This window comes from Cyanistes caeruleus, chromosome 4, assembly GCF_971803275.1.
Source record: "Cyanistes caeruleus chromosome 4, bCyaCae1.hap1.1, whole genome shotgun sequence".
In the NCBI taxonomy this organism is placed as follows: domain Eukaryota; kingdom Metazoa; phylum Chordata; class Aves; order Passeriformes; family Paridae; genus Cyanistes; species Cyanistes caeruleus.
Window position 1 is genome coordinate 3,440,552 of NC_141704.1, and position 22,458 is coordinate 3,463,009.

Below are 22,458 nucleotides of genomic sequence, written 5' to 3' on the forward strand. Positions count from 1 at the left end.
CTTGACTACAGATGATGTACCCCACACATTCCCTGGAGATGGATTTCTCTTCTGTAGGCCTCCCAAAATACACCGGGTTCTTGCTATTCTTTCTTCATGTACTTCTGAATTTTAACTCTCCTTTCCCTTTCTGAAACAATACACTCCTTAAAAGGCCCTTGCAAATTTACATTACCAACTACTCAGAAGTTCTGGATAACCTAAACAGCCACAAGGCCCTTTTTTTAGTCCGTATCAGTACAACTCTACCAAATCCAACTAAACAAATGTAGGTTTCCATTTGCCCATTTGATTTATTTACCCATCTGTAAAAGGCAGAGAAGCTGACTAGCTCAGATCTTTAAGGCTGCAATGAGGGTTTTGATATGGGGAGGTTACTTGTGTTTTTAATAGCTTCGAAGCCCCCTACGCCTGGGAAATCATTTCTCCAGCGCCTCAAACTCATGGAAGGAAGGAATTGCAATCCAGCAACGCTGCACCCAGTGCTCAGCTCTTCCAAATCCCCAAGAGCTCGCTCTCCACAAACCCTCTGTGGTCAGAGCAGGATTAGGGAGGCTCCTGGAGAGAGCGTTGGGATTGCTGCTCAGTGACCTGACCACAAATAGGACCAATGGCAGGGTCACAACCATAGCTCTGCCCCACCACTGGCCATGTGTCTTCTGGGAAGAAGGGGAAAGAGCATTTTGGTCCAGCCTTTACAATTCCCAGAGCTAACAGAATCACATCTTACCTGGATAAGAGATCTGTCATATTCTCCTCATTCATCCCACCAAAGACTTTAAACTTCTTTAAATTGCAGACATGTGTTTTCTCATATTTGCCAAATGTGATGCTCTGGACTATGGCAGGTCTTTCAAGCTTCAGAATCAAATACTGTGGAAGAGAAAACAGTGAGTTTGAATATTAAAGCCAAGGCTGCAAAACACTCTAAGGGAGAAACATTACAGCCTACAAATATTCAGTTTACAAAGCCAGAGAATTAAAGTGAAAATGAAACCTCCCCGTTATGGTATTTTTTCATTTGGTCCTGGAATGAAGGATTGTTTTTTTTAAAATATTATTTTAAAACCAGCTTATCTAGGAAAAAGATTTGGTTGAACTGCTTATGCCTAGCAATTCTATTCAGAGCTTACATACATTCCTTTTAAGTTGGACGCAAGACTTCCTGAAATCTGGCAAATAGAATCAAACTACAGAGAGTGAAGATTCAAACGCCCACTAGAGCCTGAAATGAAACCTAAACTGAATACACAATTAGATAAATACAGTATGTTCCACATGCTAAGAGAACATCAAATTACTTTTTCTCTCTGGGCTGACACTGTTTAACCACTGAACACAAAGTTTGGTGTGTGGCGAACACAGGAACCAACTGCTTATTAACCATCCCAAATAAAACTGAGCCACTTAATTACAGAAAAGGAGCTTTACACAGAAAATTATGAAAATGTTCTCCCTTGTGAGTATTTGCTCCCCTCTCACACTAGGTGGACACAATCTGTGTATGAGTAGTCAGATTATTCATACTCAGGCCACAGCTACCAGCTCTACCAGCACTGCTGGAGGAAGAGGTCTGCTCCCATGGAAAAGCAGGTGCAGGGAAGCACTTGCACCATTCATTAGGGACCACTGAGTACCTTCCCCTACCAAACAGCTCTTGGGGGGAGCTTGGAGACACCTTGCTTTGCAGAATGCATCGAGTTTTATATGTAAAAACATGTTTCACTCTCTTCCCTGATTTCTCAGAACTAAGCAGTGCACCACAGAGGCAAAGCACGGAATGACAATTACTCATGGTGCTGGATTTTGTTACAAAACCCTGTCATCAGGACTCCAGCACAGCAGATCAGCACGTTGTAGGCCACCTCCCACCACAGGCTCTGCTGGTGGCCCTGTCCTCCGAGCAGCAGCACTGCCGAGCCAGACACGATGCCTGAGTTCTGGTCTTTCATCGACATCAAGCAGTGTTATTTGCATGTGTGTGGCTGCTTTCTGTAGATCCTGAGAAGAGACTGAATAGTATGTCCTATGCTAAACATCTTATCCACCATCCTAGACAGCTCCCTCAGTAGGGCAATCTTACCCCAGAAAGGTAACTTTTGGGAGAGCAGCAAAAAAAACCTTGCTCATCCATTTAGTTCTCAGTCTTTTTGTCTCTTTTTTGTCTCAGCCCTATAAAGCAAATAATTCTCAGTCTAGGAGCAGTACTCATATTGTTCAGGAGAGCACCAGGATAAAGGTATGATGAAAAAAGGTTTGACCTCAAGGGCTCGTTCCTACTACATTTACAAAAAGCATAGATTAAGAGAAATACATTTATACAGAGCAGTTACAGATGAGGATGAAGACTGGATAGGTATTAACAGCAGATTTACTGTCAGAGATGTTTCCAGCATCTCAAATTTTTTCAAAATTAAGAAAATAAATCAGTAGCAGCACTGTGAGGATAGAAAAGAAGAATACTTTGGTGCTTTTCCAAATACTTTCAATGAAAAACTACTTTTGTGAAGAACTCCGTCCATCCAAATGTCAGAACCCACCGTTTACGCAGCAGCAAGACATGCCGTTGTCTCACAAATACTTCCCAAACTTTAGGGGAAAAAACCCCACTAAAATTCTATAGAGAATTTTAATTTCTAAAGCAGAAGAAAGGAAAGGATGAGCGAAAGAACGGTCCTTTAATGAGCAAGGCAGCACTTGATACATGGCACAGCCCGCTGCCAAAATTCCCATACAGAACAGACAGTACACAATGTCTAAGAACTCCTCCTACACCATCATATCTTCCCTGCAGATTTCTCCCAAAGCTGGAAAAGTGAAGCCAGCCCTACCAGCAATCGCAATTCCTAATCCTGCTGGAATCCCAAACCTAATGCCTGGGCCATGAACACATACTTTCTCAAGTACCACACAAGATTTGCAAAAACTTGGCACAAATGTCATCCTGCATTATTCAATTCTTACCCTAAATTAAAGGAGAGAAAACCAGGACTGCAGTTAAATCCTTTATGCCTGGAAGGGAGCAAGGCACAGCAATTACTCCACATGGACAGCAGTGATTTCTTAACCCTACAGATAGAGAGGGAACTCTGCCGCCCTCCTTCCCACTTCTACACATCCCACCACCTGCTGAGTCATGCAGACCTTTACAGAAAATAGAAGCACAAAAGCTAAACTCAACCTTTTTTTGTGAATTATCTGTTGATTGATATGGAAACAAAGGACAGATTTGCTATAAAACCCTGTGCCTAGATATGTGTTTTTCTGGTTTATAATGCATACACATACACATCAAACTGAAAGACTTTCAAACTAAAAGACAAATTTACATTAGCTGTTAGGAATAAATTCTTTACTTGTGAGGGTGGTGAGACCCTTGCACAGGTTACCCAAAAAGGTTGTGGATCCCTCATCCCTGGAAGGGTCCAAGACCAGGTTGGACAGGACTTGGAGCAACCTGGCCAAGTGGAAGGTGTCCCTGCCCATGGCAGGGGGGCTTAGAAAGGTCCTTAAACATCTCATTCCATCTCAAACTACTCTATAATTCTATGATATATGTAAAAATACAGAGATGTACTTTTTGGGTTTCTACACACACCGCTGCCACTGTGTGGGTACCAGCTATGAATCTCACTGATGTTGAAAAAACACACTGCCTCTAGAGCTGCTAACAGCTGGCTGCATGGATATTTTTGGACTTCTACCAGGATTTTAGCTATGACAGACTATTCTCTAGCTCTACAAGTATCTGTAGGATCAAGTGATTTATTCAACCTGGAGAACAAGCCCATGATATTTCAGGCAAATACACCAAGAAATATGACACTTTTCCATTTTATTGCTGTGAGCAACATCAGTACATTTAATGTCTATGTATTCATGCATTATTCCAAAAATCCAAATTACAACTGAGGTGTTTGTCCATTAGAACATGGCACACAGATACTAAATGGCACAACTGAGCAAAAACTCAGCCCAGTTGTTAGGCCTCAAATCACAACACTAACAAAAAAGATGCTACAAAACACTAGAAGAAGAAAACTCCTGGATTCTGATTAAACACATTTGTAAGTAAATATGCACAAAGAGCAGAGTAACTCACATATGACATTTCAGCACCCAAACAGCTGCTTACAGTGCACTCCCAAAAAAGAGCAAGTCCAGTCTTGTGACACTGGGAGCTGCAGCAAATTCCCAAATTTTTTGAAGCTCTGGTCTGTGCTACCATTTGATGACAACCATATGAAGGCTGCTGCATCACACAACAGAATGTAAATTTTATTAATGTACTTTAAATTAATTCCTGATACAATCTACACAGCAGCATGGGAGTCAGAGGAAAACTGGTCTTCAGATACAAAACTGACATCGATTGTTCAGACAACACCACTAATGTTATGTGTATCATCTTCAACTGTTCAAAATTCACACCTCCACAACACCGGAATGCACTGCCCAGGGAGCTGGTGGCCAAGTCACCATCCCTGGAGGTGTCCAAGAAACAACTGGATGTGGCATTTAACCGGACCCTGGCACTGAGAAGGTGGTGACTGGTCAAAGGTTGGACTCTGATCTCCGAGGTCTATTACAACTTAATTGATTCTCTGATCAAATATGCTAAACCAGATTCCAAACTGCACTACACAAGCTGCCTGTACAGTTTATCAATTTCTTTCTCTTTAACCAATTCTGCTCAGGCATTTTTTTTTTTAATTAGGGAACAGTGAATCGCATGTAAAAATAAAACCCACAAAACAGCAAAATAACAAGGGCTGCCCTTGTCCACAACACAAACATCTTGATTGCTTTTACAATTAAGTTGGTGGCTAAATAAAAATCTATGCTTCTGTTCTACATGTTATTAATCAAGCCACTCAGGGGAATTAAATGCTCTTCAGTCTTCCACGTCAGACCATCACTGGAATCATCAGGATGAGCCTTTCTGACAGGGCCGTGGTCTTCAGCATCACCAGCCTCATTGCTTCACACTTCCAATGTAAGCTGAGAACGGCATTAAAAATAGAACCATCAGCCCTCTCCTGCCTGAATAGGTTACTACATAGCAGGTTTGTTATTAAATATATAATTTCTGGGTCATCTATTTCAAGACTCAAGAAAGATATCTAGTTTAATAAACAGAAAAACAGCTGTCAGATATATTTCCTTTCACTGGCACTCATTCATAACCAACTGGTGGCTTTCACGGCCGTGAGAATTATTTAACTCTACCATACCCAAGAAGCCAGGAAAACCCTTTACTAAATATAGTCACGTGGCAGTATTTCAACTGTCTACACTTCCACTTTCATTTTCTTTCTCTTTTTAAAAAGGTTTCATATGGACTTTAGCACATTTACTGCATTTTCATATAAGCTTCTGAACAATTTTGGTATTTTTATCTAAGTTCCTCTGATTCCCACTCTGAAAGAAAAAGTGCCTGGAAAGGTTTTGTTTCACTCCTGAGGGAAGGGAATAAACCAATGTTTAGGGACTCACTCATATTTTTACCTCCAAGCCAGCACAGCATCATCACCTCAGCAGGGAATTACTAAACCCCAGCATTAAGGTGAGGCACTGAGGAGACAAACACAAGCAATCAGGGCTGCAGAGCTTATTAAAGTATCTCACATTGAGCACGCTGGACATCAGTCCTAGTGTTGTGCCTTAGCCCTGCTTTCAGCTAATAAAGCTGGGAACAAGGAGAGCTTTATTTCCCTGAGTTTTAGTTTGCTTCCTGTCCAGACCATTATGGCCACCCACGCACTTGAGCAAGTGCGTCACCGCATGAGTGACCAGTTTTGAACTAAAGAGCTGCCAACACAACACCTAGAAAATGCCTTCCAGCTTCATTTTCTATAGGATCCACTATGTTTATTCCAGAGATTAAAAGTCATGTGTATAAATCAACATTTTTTGAAATATGTACTATTTAACTTGATTTTTTTTTCCCCAAATTCTCTCCTCACCACATTTATAATTCAGTCATCCACTGTTTCAACTGAAGTTTTCCAAGCTAAGACTTTGCTGTAAGAACTTCAGCCACTGGGAAAAAAAAAAAAAAAAAAAAGGAAGCAGAACACCTATATAAATGTTTTTCCTGCATTTAATTTGGCAGTCTTTCAATGGACAAGGTGCAAGAACTATTTTGACCAAAATGCAACCAAATCTGGAGTTCTTTCATCTGTCAAGTATGAGACAACACAAATGGGAACTGCTTCTATGCACACAGAAATAACAAAAACTGCACTCTTTGCACATAGGACTCTTTTGCATAATTCCCCACTTCCTCTTTCCAACTAATTTTTCAACAGAGAAATTAAACCATAAAAAATGCTTTACATGAATAATTAAACACTCAGATTAGAAACATGAGAATTTGCTGCAGTATATAGTACTTTATAGAGTATAAAGGCACTGCAAATACTCAGTGCTCAGCACTGGGCTTGCTGAACATAGGAGCAACCACACAGTACTTTACATTCTCATTATTAGATACAAAGATTCAAGCAAGAGGATCCAGCAACATGGTCTTTTCCAGTCAGGCCACATTTTCTGTTAGTTTTGTCTTTACGTAATAGAATAAAACTCAAATACTGTCTTGCCAATCTCAGTTACTATATGAGGACTTTTTTTTTGCCAGCCAGGCCTTAATTTTGGATACTTAATATATGTTTTGATATGTGACACACAGGTAGATAATGCCAGTGTTAATTCATCTCTCTTTTACCAAAAAGTTTGGATTAAATACCTTGCTTAGCATGCAGAGCAGTGCCCAACTCTCCAGGGTTGGAGTCAAGTCACTCTGCAACAGTATCTCCATTCTGGTCACGACTCATACACATGAAATTTTTGGAAGACATCTCTTTAACAAGCTCCTGTGGTTTGTACAGAAGTCTGCCACTCTAATTAATCCCTGCTTAATCTACATGTCTGAGTATAACCTGCATCACTCCTTGTCAGCCTTAAGTGTAAATTTGGAATATTCTAAAGCATCGACTTACAGGAGGTATGTTTCCATTCCAGAAACAGATTTTTAGAAGGACTGAATGTTATTTCAAAGCATGGCTCAGAAAATCAAAGAGTGAACTTAAGCAACAACTAAGAGAGCATCTCAGATGAAAAACCTAGTCCAAAGACACACCCTGAACCAACCCTTCTTTGGGAACAAAAGCACCCCAAGAAAAACACGTGCTTCCTGCATGAAAGAAAGTAAAGGATGGTAGAAGGCTGGGATACAATCCATGCTCAATACTCATTACTCTGCAATCCATAGTTCCTAGATAGACGAAACTGCTTCAGGCTATGGATTAAAAGTCTACATTGCTTATCAAAATATAAATAAGTAAAATAATCAAATTCAAACAGCAGTAGATGCACAGAAGCATCAAGAGAATCAATATCAGTTTTCACAATCAGGTTTAAGGAACATGTTAATGGAATACAAAGGATACCTTCTCCTCTAAAAAACCCAAAAACATAATTTTACAGACAAAATGACAAGGATTGACCAGAAAATCCAGGTGAAATCTCTTCAGCTGCAGCAGATGATCTGCTGCTCTAGGGAGCCACCAGTGCAGACTCTGGATTTTTAGCACAACTCCAAGACAAAGCAGAAAGATTTACCTGGAGAAAAATCCCATGAGATTTCACTCATGAGGAATACTTGGATTAAATAAGTAGGTAAGTAGAACTTTGCATGAGAGAGACACTGTGCAAGTCACTCTACTGTGCATCAGTGCTTAAAATAATTGAAAACAAGCAGCACGAGAGACATAGAAGTTGATCAAACTATATCAGAGTAATAAGGTACAGATCTAACACAGAGAGAAGGATAGCATTCATTGGAGGAAAAAAAAAGTGGAAAAGCATATTTTGGATAATCTAACAGCCTTAATAACAGTGAGAAAGCAAATCAGATGCTAAAATCAATACAAATCTTATTTTAATAAGGTGCTTAACCAGCAGAAGAGGTGATACTCGTGTCTCTAACCAGAGGCCACATTTCTGAACGTGCTGTAAGGAGAAACAAACACCAGCTCCTTAGATCTGGGATTCAAGGCCAAGAATCTACAACAGCCTCCAGTAGTGCTGACAAAGGGGGACCTGCACGCCTCATTAGCAGCTTAATCTCACCATAAGGTTTGATTATTTTCAGCATGACCACGATTGCCAAGGAGGAAACCTGAAACTTCCCTTGCAATGAAGCACTTCTAGAAGGATCAAAAATTGCTAGAAATGTAAATATCTCATGTACCAACAACCTGCATTTTACTCAGAGAAGGAAGCCTATAAATATGTCGATGTCAATAGCAGCAGCCCAGATTTAAAATAAAAACCCCGGTATACATTAAATTGTACAACACATCTATAGAGCAGCACAGATTCAGGAGCTTACCTGGGGAGGATAATTGCTTTCTGAAGACCATCTTGAGGATTGATCATTTGGCCTATCCACCAAGATATTCCTAAGAAAAGAGAAGCCAAAAGTAATTTAAATAACTGTTGCATATTTTACATCTCCAATAAATGTGTTGTATGTTTAGATCAGTAACAATCTCACGCAACGACCTATATCATTAGGTACACTCAAGTTCTCCCCATTCTTTATTAAAGATTTTCTACACTGCTATTATAGGACCCATCAAAATACACCTTTGAGCTTTGTGGCTGTGAAACAGAGCTCCAAGTTGAGAAATAAAAAAAAAATCAAATTGTGAAATAAACGTAAAACAGAGGAATCTACATAGGCTTGAGTCTGTAATGAAGTGGGGAAAAATGGGCTTATACATCTCAGTAGTGTAAGAACTTTTCTGTTAAGGTTAACTGTTAAGGTTCTGTTTTCTTTTAAGGTTAAAATGATGAGCAGTTGGAGGTTTAGCTAGCCAAAGACTCTCCTTTAGTAGACAGGCAATACTGGAAGGGAGAGAGAGGGCTGCTAACCTACTTAAGCTTTCCTGGAGCATAGAGAGATGACCATTTGAGTCACGCCAAATTTTAAAAAGTATTTTTCATGAGCTACAATCCCAGAACATCACACAAAAAAGCAGTTCAACTCTTCAACTAGCAAAATTGAGTTGCTTTCTTGACTTTGAAATAGTACAATACTTCGGTATTTAAAAATTCAAAACAGATATTTTTTGGCTAAAATTAAACAGATTCACCGTGACAGTTACATGACACATCTGCTTTCTCTTCTATAACCATGCAGTAAAGCTCCTATAACCATACAGTAAAGTGCCAGATTAAACTAAAAAAAAAAACCCTAAAAATCCCTAAAATATATATAATTATTGGCAAGGTGACAATGCACCACCTGCTGGACAGGGCTTGTGAGCTGCACCACTTCCAACTAACGAATTTGTCAGCTCATAAAACTTATGTAAAAAGAAGGAAACAGTCATCAAAAGGCTTCTGCCATCTCCATCTGCTGTGTAGGAGGAGAAGAACACGAGCATCTGGATTACTACAAAGGACTGGAGAAAAAAGCGCTCCAATGAAAGCTCCGAAGGGAAAGAGGTTAAGTCAGAGGTTGAGCATTACCAGACAGAAATTAGCTGGCTCTTTCCACACTGGACAGCCCAAAATCACTGCAGTAGCAACGGTATCCAGGCAGTCCCATGAAGAGACAAGGGACACGGCCAGGAGTCACACCAGGGTGGCCTCTTAAATCTGAATACTTTTGAGAGCTGGCCAAGTGGCTGTGTCTATCCATAGGCTTGGAGAACACCTCCAGATTTTCACACAGTGTAGGAATAAAACTCAAGTTCCTCCTCCCTTTAGCTGATTCTCTTCATAGCACGGCATTTATTAACAGCAATGCCAGCACCAATCCAGGTCTGTGGTTGCTTTATTCACCTATCCCCATTTGGGAAAACGCAATGGAACAGCACTGTCCTATGCTCCAACCCCATCAAACATAAAAAACACAGCTCTACATAATTCAACATCCAGCTAAGAACATCATCTGCAGTTCAAAGAGGCTCAATTCTAAGAGAAAACCTGGCCCTGTCTTTAATTACAATTGGGACAAAACAAACCAATCTAAGCAAAGGGAAGAATTTGAGAACTGAGACACAAATTTCTAATAAATGCTGCCAGTCTGAAATCTAAGTCACCATTAGAAACCACAGGACATGCTTTGGAGAAGAATCACCTGCAGTCTCCCATACCATGCCACCGGCAAGACATGGTATCCAATAAATTCTTAATACCTGTTAGTATCTGGAGAGAAAAAAAATGCTAAACTTAAAGATACATATATTAAATACTTTAGGGATTCAAAGGCAGATAAAGCCAGATAATGCTGCATGGCTTTTCTCCTTTATGGAACTTTATCCGAATCTTGGAACACAAGATGACAAGTAACCCTACGGAATAAATTTTATTTATGATTCCATTACATTTGTTTAAACACTAGACAATAAACTCTTCATACACTGAGCAACACTTACAGGAATTGGCACTGCTGCATGGTCAGATAATGCCCAGCTAGAAAGAGGCATTTTGTACCTGGGACAGATCCCAAATATCGTATTTTTAGAAGTAGATTTGTTTGCTTCTCCAGGTCAAAGATCAGTTTGCCACAACCAAGGAAGATCTCAGTCAGTACAGCCAGACAAGTTAAAATTATTCCACAGAGAGAGAAAAGGGACAGGCAGCTCACACAAAATAAAGGCTAAAAAGAAAAGTGAAAAGATGAAGATAGCAGTATCAATGGAGTTAAAAATGTTTAAAATACATGGGTTATTAATTTATTAAGATTCAACAAACACTGAAGACAGCAGTCCATGTGTACAAAGCCAATTTAAAGTAACAGTTTAGGAAAATTTATGGACTAGTGTGAATTGAAGCACTGCAACAGCCATGAGGCAATAAGAAACAAACAAATGCATGTCCCAACAGCTGATGCCTTTTTCCATGTAAAGCCCTTTTTCTGGACATCACAAAACTCCTACGCAGTACCCGGAGGGAGGCTTTGCAGATATGACACCTAGATTAAAATCTGAGAAACATCAGAAGTGAAAATTCCATTAACACAACGACTTTCCATGTAATTTTCACAAGACATTAAGAGAAAAAAAAAAAAAGTATTTGTAAGCCCTCGAGCTACCACAAGTACCAATGGTTTTACGCAAGCTTTTCCTGCAAAAAAAGCAACCCATTAAACACGATTTGAGATAACTTCTCTTCATCAGCTGTGGATACAAGATCAAGTCTAGCAGGAATCTACAACACTGCCAAAGGGACCACCCCACCCACTCGCAAAGGATCCTCCCCCTCACTACACCAGCAGCTATAATGAAGATTTGCATAAATAACTCCACATCAGTTCTCTAGTTCAGCTCATACCAGGGCCAGCACAGACTGAGACTAAAAGATGAGCAGCTGGATTGGGACAAAAGGTTCCCAGTGGAGTGAACTCCCAATCCCCCCTTCCCACTGGAAAGAAACTACTAAAAAAATGAGATGACGTGGCACCTCTGCTATGAGAAGAAGCAAGGCAGGAGGGAGCCATTTTATTAACACCACAAGCAACTCCAGAGGCAGCTCTGCTGTGCCTCATTTCCTAACCTGCCTGCCTGCACAGCTATCAGCAGCTAAGCCTTACTGTAAGCATTCCCAGCACTGAGTGGATGGTTCCATGCAGAAAGCTCTTGGCAGAGTACAGTGCAAGTTTCTTTTTATTGCCCAGGCAGACACTGGTCTCACAACTGCTGGAAGGAAATAATTTTTCCTTTTACCAACCCAGAAACCATCATATCCTTGGTGCCAACTGTTGGCTGATCTCTGCTGGAATGACAGAGATGTCACCACATGTTGGGACTTCTCTGTGCAAAGAGCTCTGTGAGTTCAGGCATGACAATCACCAAAGGAGAGTTTTCCTTTGCTCCAGTGGGGAAGAGAGAAATAACATGACTTTGCAAAATATGCTGCAAATTAGGTTTAAGGCTGCTATAATTTGCATCTAACCTAAATATTTTCATGGAGCTGCTATTAGGGAAATCCATGACTTTAGGAAAGAGTCTTTAAGAATAAACAAATCCCAAACACTCTCTTTGCTTGGCACATTCACATGGCTCTTCAGAGAGCAGCTGTGCAGGAAAGGGCACAGGCTTTACTAAGAGAGGACTTGGAACTCAGACTCTCCTTCAAAACCACAGAGCTACCACGCCATTACACTGCAAAAATGCACTTGAAGTGCTTGGAAAACACAGACTGGCTGGAAATGGACTAAATACTTGCTCCAGGGTTGTCCATGTGATAATTCTTTCAGTTTTTCCTACAACCATCCCAAAAGAGATTGAGAAGAATACAGCAACTGGAATACACGTACTAGAATTTCCACTAAGTGCACTGTAAGACGTGGTGGACCCAACCATTCCAAACACACAGAACCTTCACAGCAGCCAGAAGAAAGCATCCACAGAGATAATCCTACCTAGCCTAGACACTGGAATGTACTCACAGCCTTAACCAAGAAAAACAAGGAAAAAAATGACTTACCAGCTAAATACCCAATGGATCTGGAAAGAACTACAGATTTTTTTTTTTTCCTCCTGAAACTCCCATAACTCAGTGCAAGCCGTGCTGGTTTTGAACCACCTGGCTGCAATGTTTGAAAACCTGAATGTACCTATGGCTGTCCCCTAAAGCAAGTCAAAAAACACTTCTTAGGTTCTGCTACAGTTTCTCTCCTTCTCACTGGAAAAGTTCTCTGCTCAGAATGGCAGAAGGATATAAAGACATGAAAACATCTTGACTTAAACACAGTAAATACGGGAAGTTATTATGCAGATCCATTCAGGAAAAAAGCGGGGGTTTTGGGGTTACTTTTACAACACATGATTTCTTAACCTCCTGCATAGCAAAACAAAGTTTGAGTAGAACATGTACAAGACTGCACAGTTTGAAATAAAATAATGTCACAAGATTGGCCAACTTGCTGCTCAATTTTGCTTCATCTCCTCAGGAGTCTCACACTGTTTTCCAGTATATTACAAACCCATTTCTATCAAAAATAAAATAGCTTAGTAAATAAATAAACTGAAGAATTTATAAATCTTATAGAAATTCATCAGATCACAGCTTACTATACTGGACAACAAACCTGGCACTACTTAGCTCTGGCCTAGAAACAGCCCAATTAAAATCAGGTTCTCAATTTTTTTCAGTGAAAAGTTTACTTCTGTTTTAAAAGATGCCTATCATCACTGCCAGACCAACCAAACTGCTTCTGAAATGCTAAATGACGCTGTTGCAGACATTTCCAGTAAGACAAGTTAGGAAGTATTTTTTTTTCACTCTCCTCATATAGTTAAGACTTTTAAACAAGACTTTTTTGATTCAGCAGATCTTTCTCAAGACATGACAGGAATGAAATAGTATCAATAGTGACTAAAACTACAGCAGTGTAGAGCAGGAAGTTACAGAATCATGTGGGACTGGGAAAACCCTAAGATCACCAAGTCCAACCATTAAACCAGCACTGCCAAGGCCACCACTAAAGCATGTCCCCAGGTGCCACATCCACATGTCTTTAAAATCCCTCCAGGAATGGTGACTCCACCACTGCTCTGGGCAGCTGTTCCACGGACAATCCTTTTGCTCAAGAATCCCTTCCTGATATCCAATCAAACCCTCCCCTGGCACAACTTGAGGTCATTTCCAAGTTATCAGAGCCCGGTAAATAACTTCTATTCCAGTGACACTCAACGACCTTAAATCACAGATTAAACTTTTGACTGTATCACTGAGAGATTCAAATCCTTGGTAACAAGAGCTCCCAGCTCCAGGCTGGGAATATCAGTATTAGCACAGAGGAAAAATGAACAGGAGAAAAAATGAAGTCAGGCTTATTTACTTATGTTGGTACCCAGAGTAACTTCACGCATCACAAATGATTACCAGCCTAATTGTCCCAACATTTAGGGATTATAGTTTAGATGTAATTTCACTGCTAAGTGATGCTGTGAATCTTCTAAGCTTGAAAAATTACCAAAGTTCGTCCTCTCCCTGCACTAACTTTGGGTTTAAATTTAAGAATTGTTAGATCACTAAAACAGATCTTTCCTGTGGAGTTTAACTAACATCTATCTGATTTTTTTATAAGAAAATACAGTGCCAGTGATATTAGTGAACTCAAGTGATTATAAGATCATCTGATGCAGTTTCTTTTATTCATTTCATACTCTGTGTTCACCTGTACATGTCCTCTTGTACATATTATTATCCTCAATAAGGATATTAGAGCACACAAGGATATCTGAATTCCAGCTTTTAACCAAGCCTAGGTAAGATACCAGAAGACTGCCTGAGTAGAAATAAATCCCTGGCTTAATAAAAAGACCAAGAATAGCATGAATTCTGCCCTTCAAGACTCAAGGAAAAATATAAAGAGATTACACTCTTCAGTTAACAGAATTTGTAGCCAACAGATAAAATACTTGAGTAAAATCTTCCAGTTTAAAACACCACCACCCACAACCACTGGATAACAACGTTCAGTTTTCATTTTGAGAAAATTTTGTATCTAGCTTGAAAATAGTTTGGATGGTGTGTGAACATAGGGATTTCTACTGCCAGCAATCACTAGACAAGTCACTGAACTTTGACTTTCCAAATCTTCCACAGTTCTGGTGGAGCAGCCCACTTCAGCACTGTTCACTTCTCATTTCCAGAAGCATTTTCTTGGGACAGGACAGATCCTTTTCAAGTAGATTAGGGGAAAGCAATGTCTAGCACACATCTATGTAAATTCCCTGTGCTGCATTTTGGAAGCATCACAACCTCAGTAGAGTATTTCTGTTTGACTAATGCACATATGGAAAAACTTAACGAAGGCCGGGAAGTAGATCAAGGTCTTCCATGATTTCAGAACAGCACAAGGATGCTCTTCTATTCCATAAAATCTGTGATAATTCCACTCAGGGGAAGCCACAAAACCATACTGAGTGATTATATGTAAAGATATACATTGCTAATGTAAGCCATAAACACATCTTTAATACTCATCAGCACCGTAACCTCACACCCAGTAAAAGTTCACCCAAAAAACTGATGCCTGTAAAAGAATTTAAAGCAGACTATGTTCAACAAAACAGACTGAAGCACCCTCATGCCCAAACTGATGTCAGGTTTGGTTTTTTTCCACCAAAACTGGATGGAAAATGCCTCCTGGTTCCAGGTGGGAAAGTATTCACAGCTTTCCTTTCAAAATTAAGCTTCTCTCACTGACAATGCAACTCAGGGAATGGAAAAGACAAAACACTCATCTGGGAAGATAAGGAAGCATCAGCCTTTGAAGTGCTGGTTATATGGAGAAATGCAGTACAGGTCAAACATTTGACCCTGGATTACATTAAGGAATAATTCCTTATTTTGGATCAATATACATAATTCATGCTAAAGGATACAGCAGTTCCCAGGCCAAAATTACTTTCATATTTGGCAGCTTCCAAACCCTGTAGCAGAAACCAGGATTCTTAGAAGACAAAACTGAAAGTTAGCAATAGTACACTGTCACATAAGAGTGGAGTGGGAATTCATTCATCAATTCTTTATTCACGGGTCAATTTACCTAACCCAAATTTTTATCTCCAATTTAACACTCTATGTTAAAAGCATCTCTTTACTAATAAAACTTCCAAGTGTAAAACAGGCTAGGAAATTGCTGTTTAAATATAATTACCATAATAGCCAAATGCTGTTTAAACTATGTACTGAGAGAAAAGTATTCCAGAAAAATACAGGTCATGTCCTAAACAGAGTTTCAATGTTTTTTCAGGCACCTTCCCAGAGCTTGAGCATGACATATGAACCCAGCCAGTCTCAGGAGGAAAGGCAGGGAAGACCAAGGAAAACACCACCAAATTCAAACTGACCAGAGCACAATTTTTCTCTGTGATGAAGATCCTGTCCTTTTCCAGGAACAGCAGAAGGTGCCAGCAGAGGAAGAGCAAGTGCTATCAGCCAGTCTGCTCCTCCAGTTTAAATTCAGATGTGCAGGCTGCTGTCCTCAACTTAAATAGATGGTTGTGCTCCTTGATTTAAATTGATACAGGAAATAATTTCTCAAGGATTATGCAAACTGAGTTGCAAGTAATGACTGAAATAGCAACTACCTAAAGCAACAAACCACTCTACACCTTCAGTGCTCCTCCTCCCCTTCCAGTAGCTGGTATATTATGGAATTCAGACCCAATGAACTTACAGCTCACCCTTCCCACAAAATTGAACAGGCAAAAAAAGCAAAACTGCATCTGGGTTTACAAGTTTATATTAGCATGCAATTAAAATCAAGCACTGGTTTGCTTTGGAACAAGACACCTTCTATGTAAGTGATGGAATCAGTGCTACCCACACCATCTCAGCAGAAAAATCAGGATCAGATCACAGAACTGATGGTGGTGATAAACCTGACCATTCTACCAGCAATCTGAGAAAAACATAATGAATGTACAGAATGAAAAACCATATTCTTTGCTATGAAAAAAAAAATCAAGCAGACTGCACATGATGCCTGAGCAACATTTACCATAAGGAAAACTCTGTTTCAATACCTAGTCAGTCTTTAAACCAGTAATTAGTAATTAAAGGCTGGAAAACTTTCATTAAACTCACAGGCTATACAGCCACATACACAGCAAATGATCCACAATCTGATGATGTTAACACCTCCCATGAAAATTTTACATTCTTAATGTTCCTGTAAAATGCCATCCCAGAATAGGCTGAACATCAGAGCACTACAGGTTCTGCCAGGTTGGGCACACCAGGGAACCTGAGCAATTAGCATTTCACCCTCCTCCTTCTGCCAGTGAATAAACCTGTCTAATCTCTTAACTAATGTCTATATTTTAACTGGAGCCTAAAGAGATTTCTCCTGATACTACAGCACTTGTGCTTTTACCTGGGGAGCAAGAGATATCGTAACTCGTAATTCCTCATAACTTCATAATTTTGTGATTTTTTTTCACTCCCTCTACCTCTGACATTTTTCTTTCTCACTAATTAATTTTATTAGACACCAAAGAAGCATTTTATAGTTATGTATTCAATCTGTAGGCAACTTTATTTTCTACAGAAATATTTTGCTCTTTAAGTACTGAATCTCAGCGCTCAAAGAAAAATCCTAGGCTATAGAAGCGATGTAAACAAGCAGGAAAACGCCTGTCAGAACATGAGGTTGTCTAGAAACATCCAGAAAGTCCACACAAACAGGCAGAGGGGAAAAAATATTTGCCACTGGCCAGGACAAAAAACAAAAATGAGAGCATTTCTATACATAGGGTTCAGATGAGAAGAAAGGAGTGGGTCACTGATTAGCTAGAATTTGCATCCCCTGCTCATTTTAATAAATGTTGGAAGTATTGATCGATATTGAAAGTCATCAGCAGTTACAGAGCCAGCCCCTGTCTCTGCTCACCTTCCTGTATCTAAAGGTAAAGCAATTACAACAAGGAAAGTCAATTTGCTGTGTCAAAATACTGAAGCTAGAAATGCTGACGACCTAAGCTAAGAAAAAAATAATAAAAAAAATACACTAATACTTATTATTTTGCAAAAAAACTCCAAAGTCACAGTTCTACAACTCTTCCACCCATTTGGGTCTGGTTTAGATGGCTTCAAACTGCTTACACCTCAGCAGAAGGTATCCTCACCTTGTAAAGGGAACAGAGCTTGGGCTCATGGAACTTAATATTAAAAATAAACCTTTTCATTAGTTATGACTGATCTCAGCTTGAACATGAGATTCTTCAAGACCTGGGTGCATCTGCAAGGAGATTTATGAACCTCTAAGGTACAAATTTGAGTCATCAGTTTCATGTGGTTGGAGGAGAAACTGAGAACTACATTTCACTGGCCACAAACTATGTTTTTTCCTGTTACAAAAATCTCAGCAAGCACAGGAGCTGGAATTCAGGTTATTTTCTACCTGGGGTTTTTTGTTTGTTTGTTTAGATCTGTTGTTTTTAATCCTGATGGACTTTACCCCAAAAAGTTTGCTAGATGTGTTCTCTTCACCCTCTTGCTAAGGTTTTGCAAGATTTGAAAACATTTGAAAAAGAGTACACTTCTTTTTCAGTACAAAAATGCAGTACATTTTAGTCTGGCCAGAAACTTGCTGTTACACCCTCAGAACTAGAAAGCAAAAATAAAATTTGCATTTTCACTTTAAAAGCCTATGAGTCACCCATATTTTACTATCAAAGTATCTTTTATTAAGTTTTCTTCCCCTAGTTCAATGGAAATCCAGAAAACCAATGAAAAAAATAAAATTATTTTGAGTGTATTTTAACAAAACAACCGGATCCTTCCCTGCTCCAGGACAAGTCCTAGGAAGGGGACAACAGTTATTCAGCCTTCAGCACCGAACACCATTCAAGGCATCAAACTGGAGAAGACTGGAATTCTCTGAACAATTGAAGTTGACCGTCAAATAGATAAAAGTGAATTGCAGTGAAAAAGTGACACCTTCTAAGAGGTTGTTAATGGTATTTAATTATCAGCTAGAGAAACCAACCTTAATTTATATTCTTAATAACAACCTTAGCAAAAGTAATAAACAATATACTAATTAAAAATCCTGAAGTCAAATACAGGAAATATACTGATCTTCCTCTACAGAGATTCCATACAGGGAAGCTTGAAGGACTGAAAATTTGAGCAACAGAAACAGGATGGACATTCCTCACTAAAGTATGTGAACAGAGGAACACAGCAAAAAGCTCTTGTTAGTCTCTGAAGTGGGATTTCAGCCACATAAAACAGTGACAGAAGTACCTGAGTGCATTACCAAATACAAAATGCCATCATGAGGCTGATGCAGCCACTAGAACCCTCAGCCCCAGGATACAGTAATCAGGCAATAAAAAAAGGGTACAGGGCTGCCATCACACAGAGCACAGCACTTCAACTCTCATTCACCTCATGAGGAAGTTCAAACTGAAGCAGGTACAAAAACAGACCTCTAAAAAAGTCAGTAAATGAAGTGCTTCTCCCAGTGTAGAGCAAGAGCTTCTGGTTGTATTCTCTACCAAACAAACCCAAGTTGGAGCAAGGTCTGCATTACCTTCTACAACTGTTTATTCCCTCCTTGTGCAGAAAGAAATGAAGGGATTGAGCTCATCAATTCTTGCAGGAGGGAAGAGAAGGGAGAGGAATAAAGTCCATCTCGCCATCTCTGTGCATGTCTAAAGTCACCAGCACTCACTTGTGTCACTGCAGTGAAGCCGCTGCCAGTGCTGGGGCATTCCCTAAGCCAGTCCCATGTGAGGCATCAGGGAGCAGCCTCCCCTGAGGCTCCATTCCTTCGGGGAGGAACCTCGGAGAGGCAAGGAATGGATCTGACAGAGAAGTCTCAGGCTGGGTTCATCATTTTCCAAGTTGGATAAGCCCAAGCCTCTCAATGCACCGGTGCCTCTGCACAACTAGAGCATCTCTGGAAACACCAGATGTTTCAATACCAAATTACCTCCTGGTCCAATTCTCTTCCCAAAGCCACAACCTCCCCCACAACACAGACTGAGCCAGCCACTATCACCAGACAAATATCCAAGTCAGTCTTCTTGCTGCTAAAAAACAATAGACAACAACTCCACTGATTTGAAAAAACAGGCCAACTATTTATTTTCATCAAGACAATCTTCACTTAATGTCTGGAAAGGTCCAGGCAAACACATAGGTAGCTGCAGCACTGGTAAAACTGCCAGAAACTGGATCCAGCACTAAGTCATCATCCAGTACCACCACCAAATGCAAGACGAAAGATGCTGGCACTAGCACAGGAAGCTTCTCTGTCACTGGAAGAAAATGAGTGTTTTTCACTAGACTAGTGATCCTCAACTCGAGTGTGACCAGAAAGGCCTTTGAAAAACACTTTTCATTTTGCTTTGCTGAGGCTTTTTTTTAATTAAAAGAGAGGTTATCAGATGATTTCACTGTTCTGAAAAGTTTTGATGTCAGTTCAGCACCACATAAGCAGGTGATATGTCACTGGACATCTAATTTCTTCCCTGGTCAGCGATGATGAAAGTTTTACAGTCCATAACTTTGTTTTACATTTAAAACCATACAATTACTCAAGGCATGTGATTAAACCATGCTTAACTCCTCTGCTCCTCCCCAAGCACTTTGCCTGCAAGACCACAACTCCCAACAATAAGCAATAATATTTAATAAGCTGTATATTCATTCCTACATACATAAGGGCAGAGCCCCTTTTCTTCTTCAAGGTTAAAGTGGTTTCTCTCTAGCTATGCCAGCAAACTTATTTAAACTACAGTATAACCAGAATTCCCAATGTCATAGAATCGTGTAGGTTGGAAAATATCCTCTAAGATCAAGTTCTTCCAGACAAGCATCATTTTGTTCTACATATTAAATTCTAAGAAAACTTTTAGTTCTACATGCATGTTCATCCCACAGGGTATCACGGGCTTGTCACAGCAATTTTCAGTATTTCCATCTTGAGTCCACCCCCAAAAACCAACCCTCCCGTATACTTCTTATTAAACTTTCTCTTTTTGAGAGGCTGATCTTAAATCACAGGTCAAAGCCTCTCCTTTCCAATTCAGACTGTATTCCAGTTCTCTCCCAGACCATGGGAATAAAAACAAGCAAAAACCAAAACTTCCATAGCAAGACAGCATTTAGGACCAAAATCACTCAGACCAAGGTCAGCACACCAGAGAACAACCCCATTGCTGGGATTACAGTGCTTAAAAGCAGATAAAATTGTTTTCACTGATGGCAAGCACTTTTAAACAACATCTTAAAAACAGCCAAATGCAAGGTCACACATTTGTAAAATACCAGCCCAGCCACAGGAATGGGAATTTGTATCAGGGAAGGCATTAAGGACTTTGGGCAGCACTGCAGATCCCACGTGAACATTAATTCCTGACTGGAGTCTGTAGCAAAAGGGACTAATGGGAGCCTTGGAAAGGAATATCAAGGAGAAAGACAATACTCTGTGTTTATATCACATCACTGAGATCAATAATGCACTGTCACCCCTCTCCTCAGGGACCAACACTTTAGCAAGACCTTAAAAGCCAGAAATGCCAGTAGAAATAACTACAGGACCATCAGAGATCTGGAAGAAGCACCCTAAGGGCAAGCTGCTTTAACAGGAAAGGTAAAGGGATGGCTTAATTGCCATCAAAGATTACCAAGTAGAAAAGAAACCAGTTCTTTTTCACATCTAACATAGAAAATACACAGAAAAACAAAACAATTTGGAGTTCAGTTCAAAACCTGTTTTTAGAGGTTTGCTTCATTTTGGAAAGCAGAGATAATTGAGGATATTAATAATTAACAACTAAGCCAACTCTGTCACTTGTTGCTAGCGGGTGAGTTCAGGATACATCAATCAAAGGTCAGTAAATGCAGCACAATCGATGATCGGATGAGTCTCGACAGCCCATGATGACCTCGTTGTGCTGTGACCCCAGCAGTCCTCCTGAATTCCAGCACCACGGATGATCTATCCAAAAGGTGTACCAAAAACATCACACCTAAACCACGCTGAGGTCACTCCAGACTTGACTGTCACCAACTAGAGGAATTCCACAGGCTACAGCTGGATGCCATATGGCCAACAGAGAATGGGGTCAGATGAAGCACAAACCTATGGCTGTAGCACCTCCTGCCAACCTTCAAATTCCTAAAAGCAGGTGATTATGGCAGCAAGTGACCCCTTTCCCCTAAAACCATACACAGCAGGTGACACAGCCCAGCATTCCAGAGGTCAGGGGCATGAGAGGATGCCCAGCTGCCAAAAAACACAGAGCCCACAGGCACCTGACAGAGGCAGGGAAGGGCAGGAGGGGCACTGACCCTTCTCCCCGTTTCACCCAGTAACTGACCAGCCTCTCTCACACCGGCACCTGTTCTTCCCCAAAATCTGGGGTCAGCTTCTCTTTAGCTGCAACTTTCCTTTGCCCATACCTAAAGCTACCTAAAGCTACCCCCAAACTTGATTCTCAAGGCCCTCGCCATTTAACTCATCACCCCAAACCTGCAAGCCCAGATCCTCTGCCCCACGCAACTCCCCCCAAATCTCTTCATGAACCACTTCCCCAAACAGCCCCAAATGATGGTGCTCTGTTCCTGAACCTCCAGCCCTGCCGAGAGCCCCCTCCCCCGCTAAGACCCCTAAGTCTCGCAGTACAAACCTCCGTCAAACGCAGCCCCCCCCAAACCCTGCTGCAGAGAGCCCTCTCACACACAGCTGCCCCAAACTCTCCTATAGAGACCCTGCTCACACACATGGCCCCCCAAAATCAACTGCACGGAGCCCTCTCATACACAGAACGCCGCTCACACACAGCTCTGGTCCCACTCCCCCCGCCGCGGCCTCCCCGCGCAGGCCTCAGCCCGGGGCCCTCGCAGGCCCCACACAGGCCCAACCGCCCGGCCATCCCCAGATCCGAGCCCGGAGCGCGTTCCAGGCGC

At 40.7% G+C, this 22,458-nt stretch overlaps 1 protein-coding gene across 13 annotated transcripts in view; it reads right to left on the reverse strand.

The window, feature by feature from the left end:
- Window positions 1-22,458, reverse strand: part of MKLN1 (muskelin 1) — a 108,748-nt gene that overhangs the window by 86,030 nt on the left and 260 nt on the right. For 8 of the 13 annotated variants that reach the window (XR_015286046.1, XR_015286047.1, XM_086886388.1 and 5 more), the window contains exons 2-3: window positions 8,396-8,465; window positions 731-873 (exon numbers count right to left, since the gene is read on the reverse strand). Coding sequence is in view for 5 of the 13 variants with exons in the window: in XM_086886388.1 (XP_086742514.1) it covers window positions 731-873; window positions 8,396-8,465 (213 nt within the window). In the remaining 8 variants the exon portion in view is untranslated. Of the gene's footprint in view, window positions 1-730; window positions 874-8,395; window positions 8,466-10,509; window positions 10,676-22,311; window positions 22,457-22,458 lie in introns of those variants that run through there. The other 5 variants (XM_086886389.1, XM_086886393.1, XM_086886385.1 and 2 more) reach the window with 4 other exon arrangements.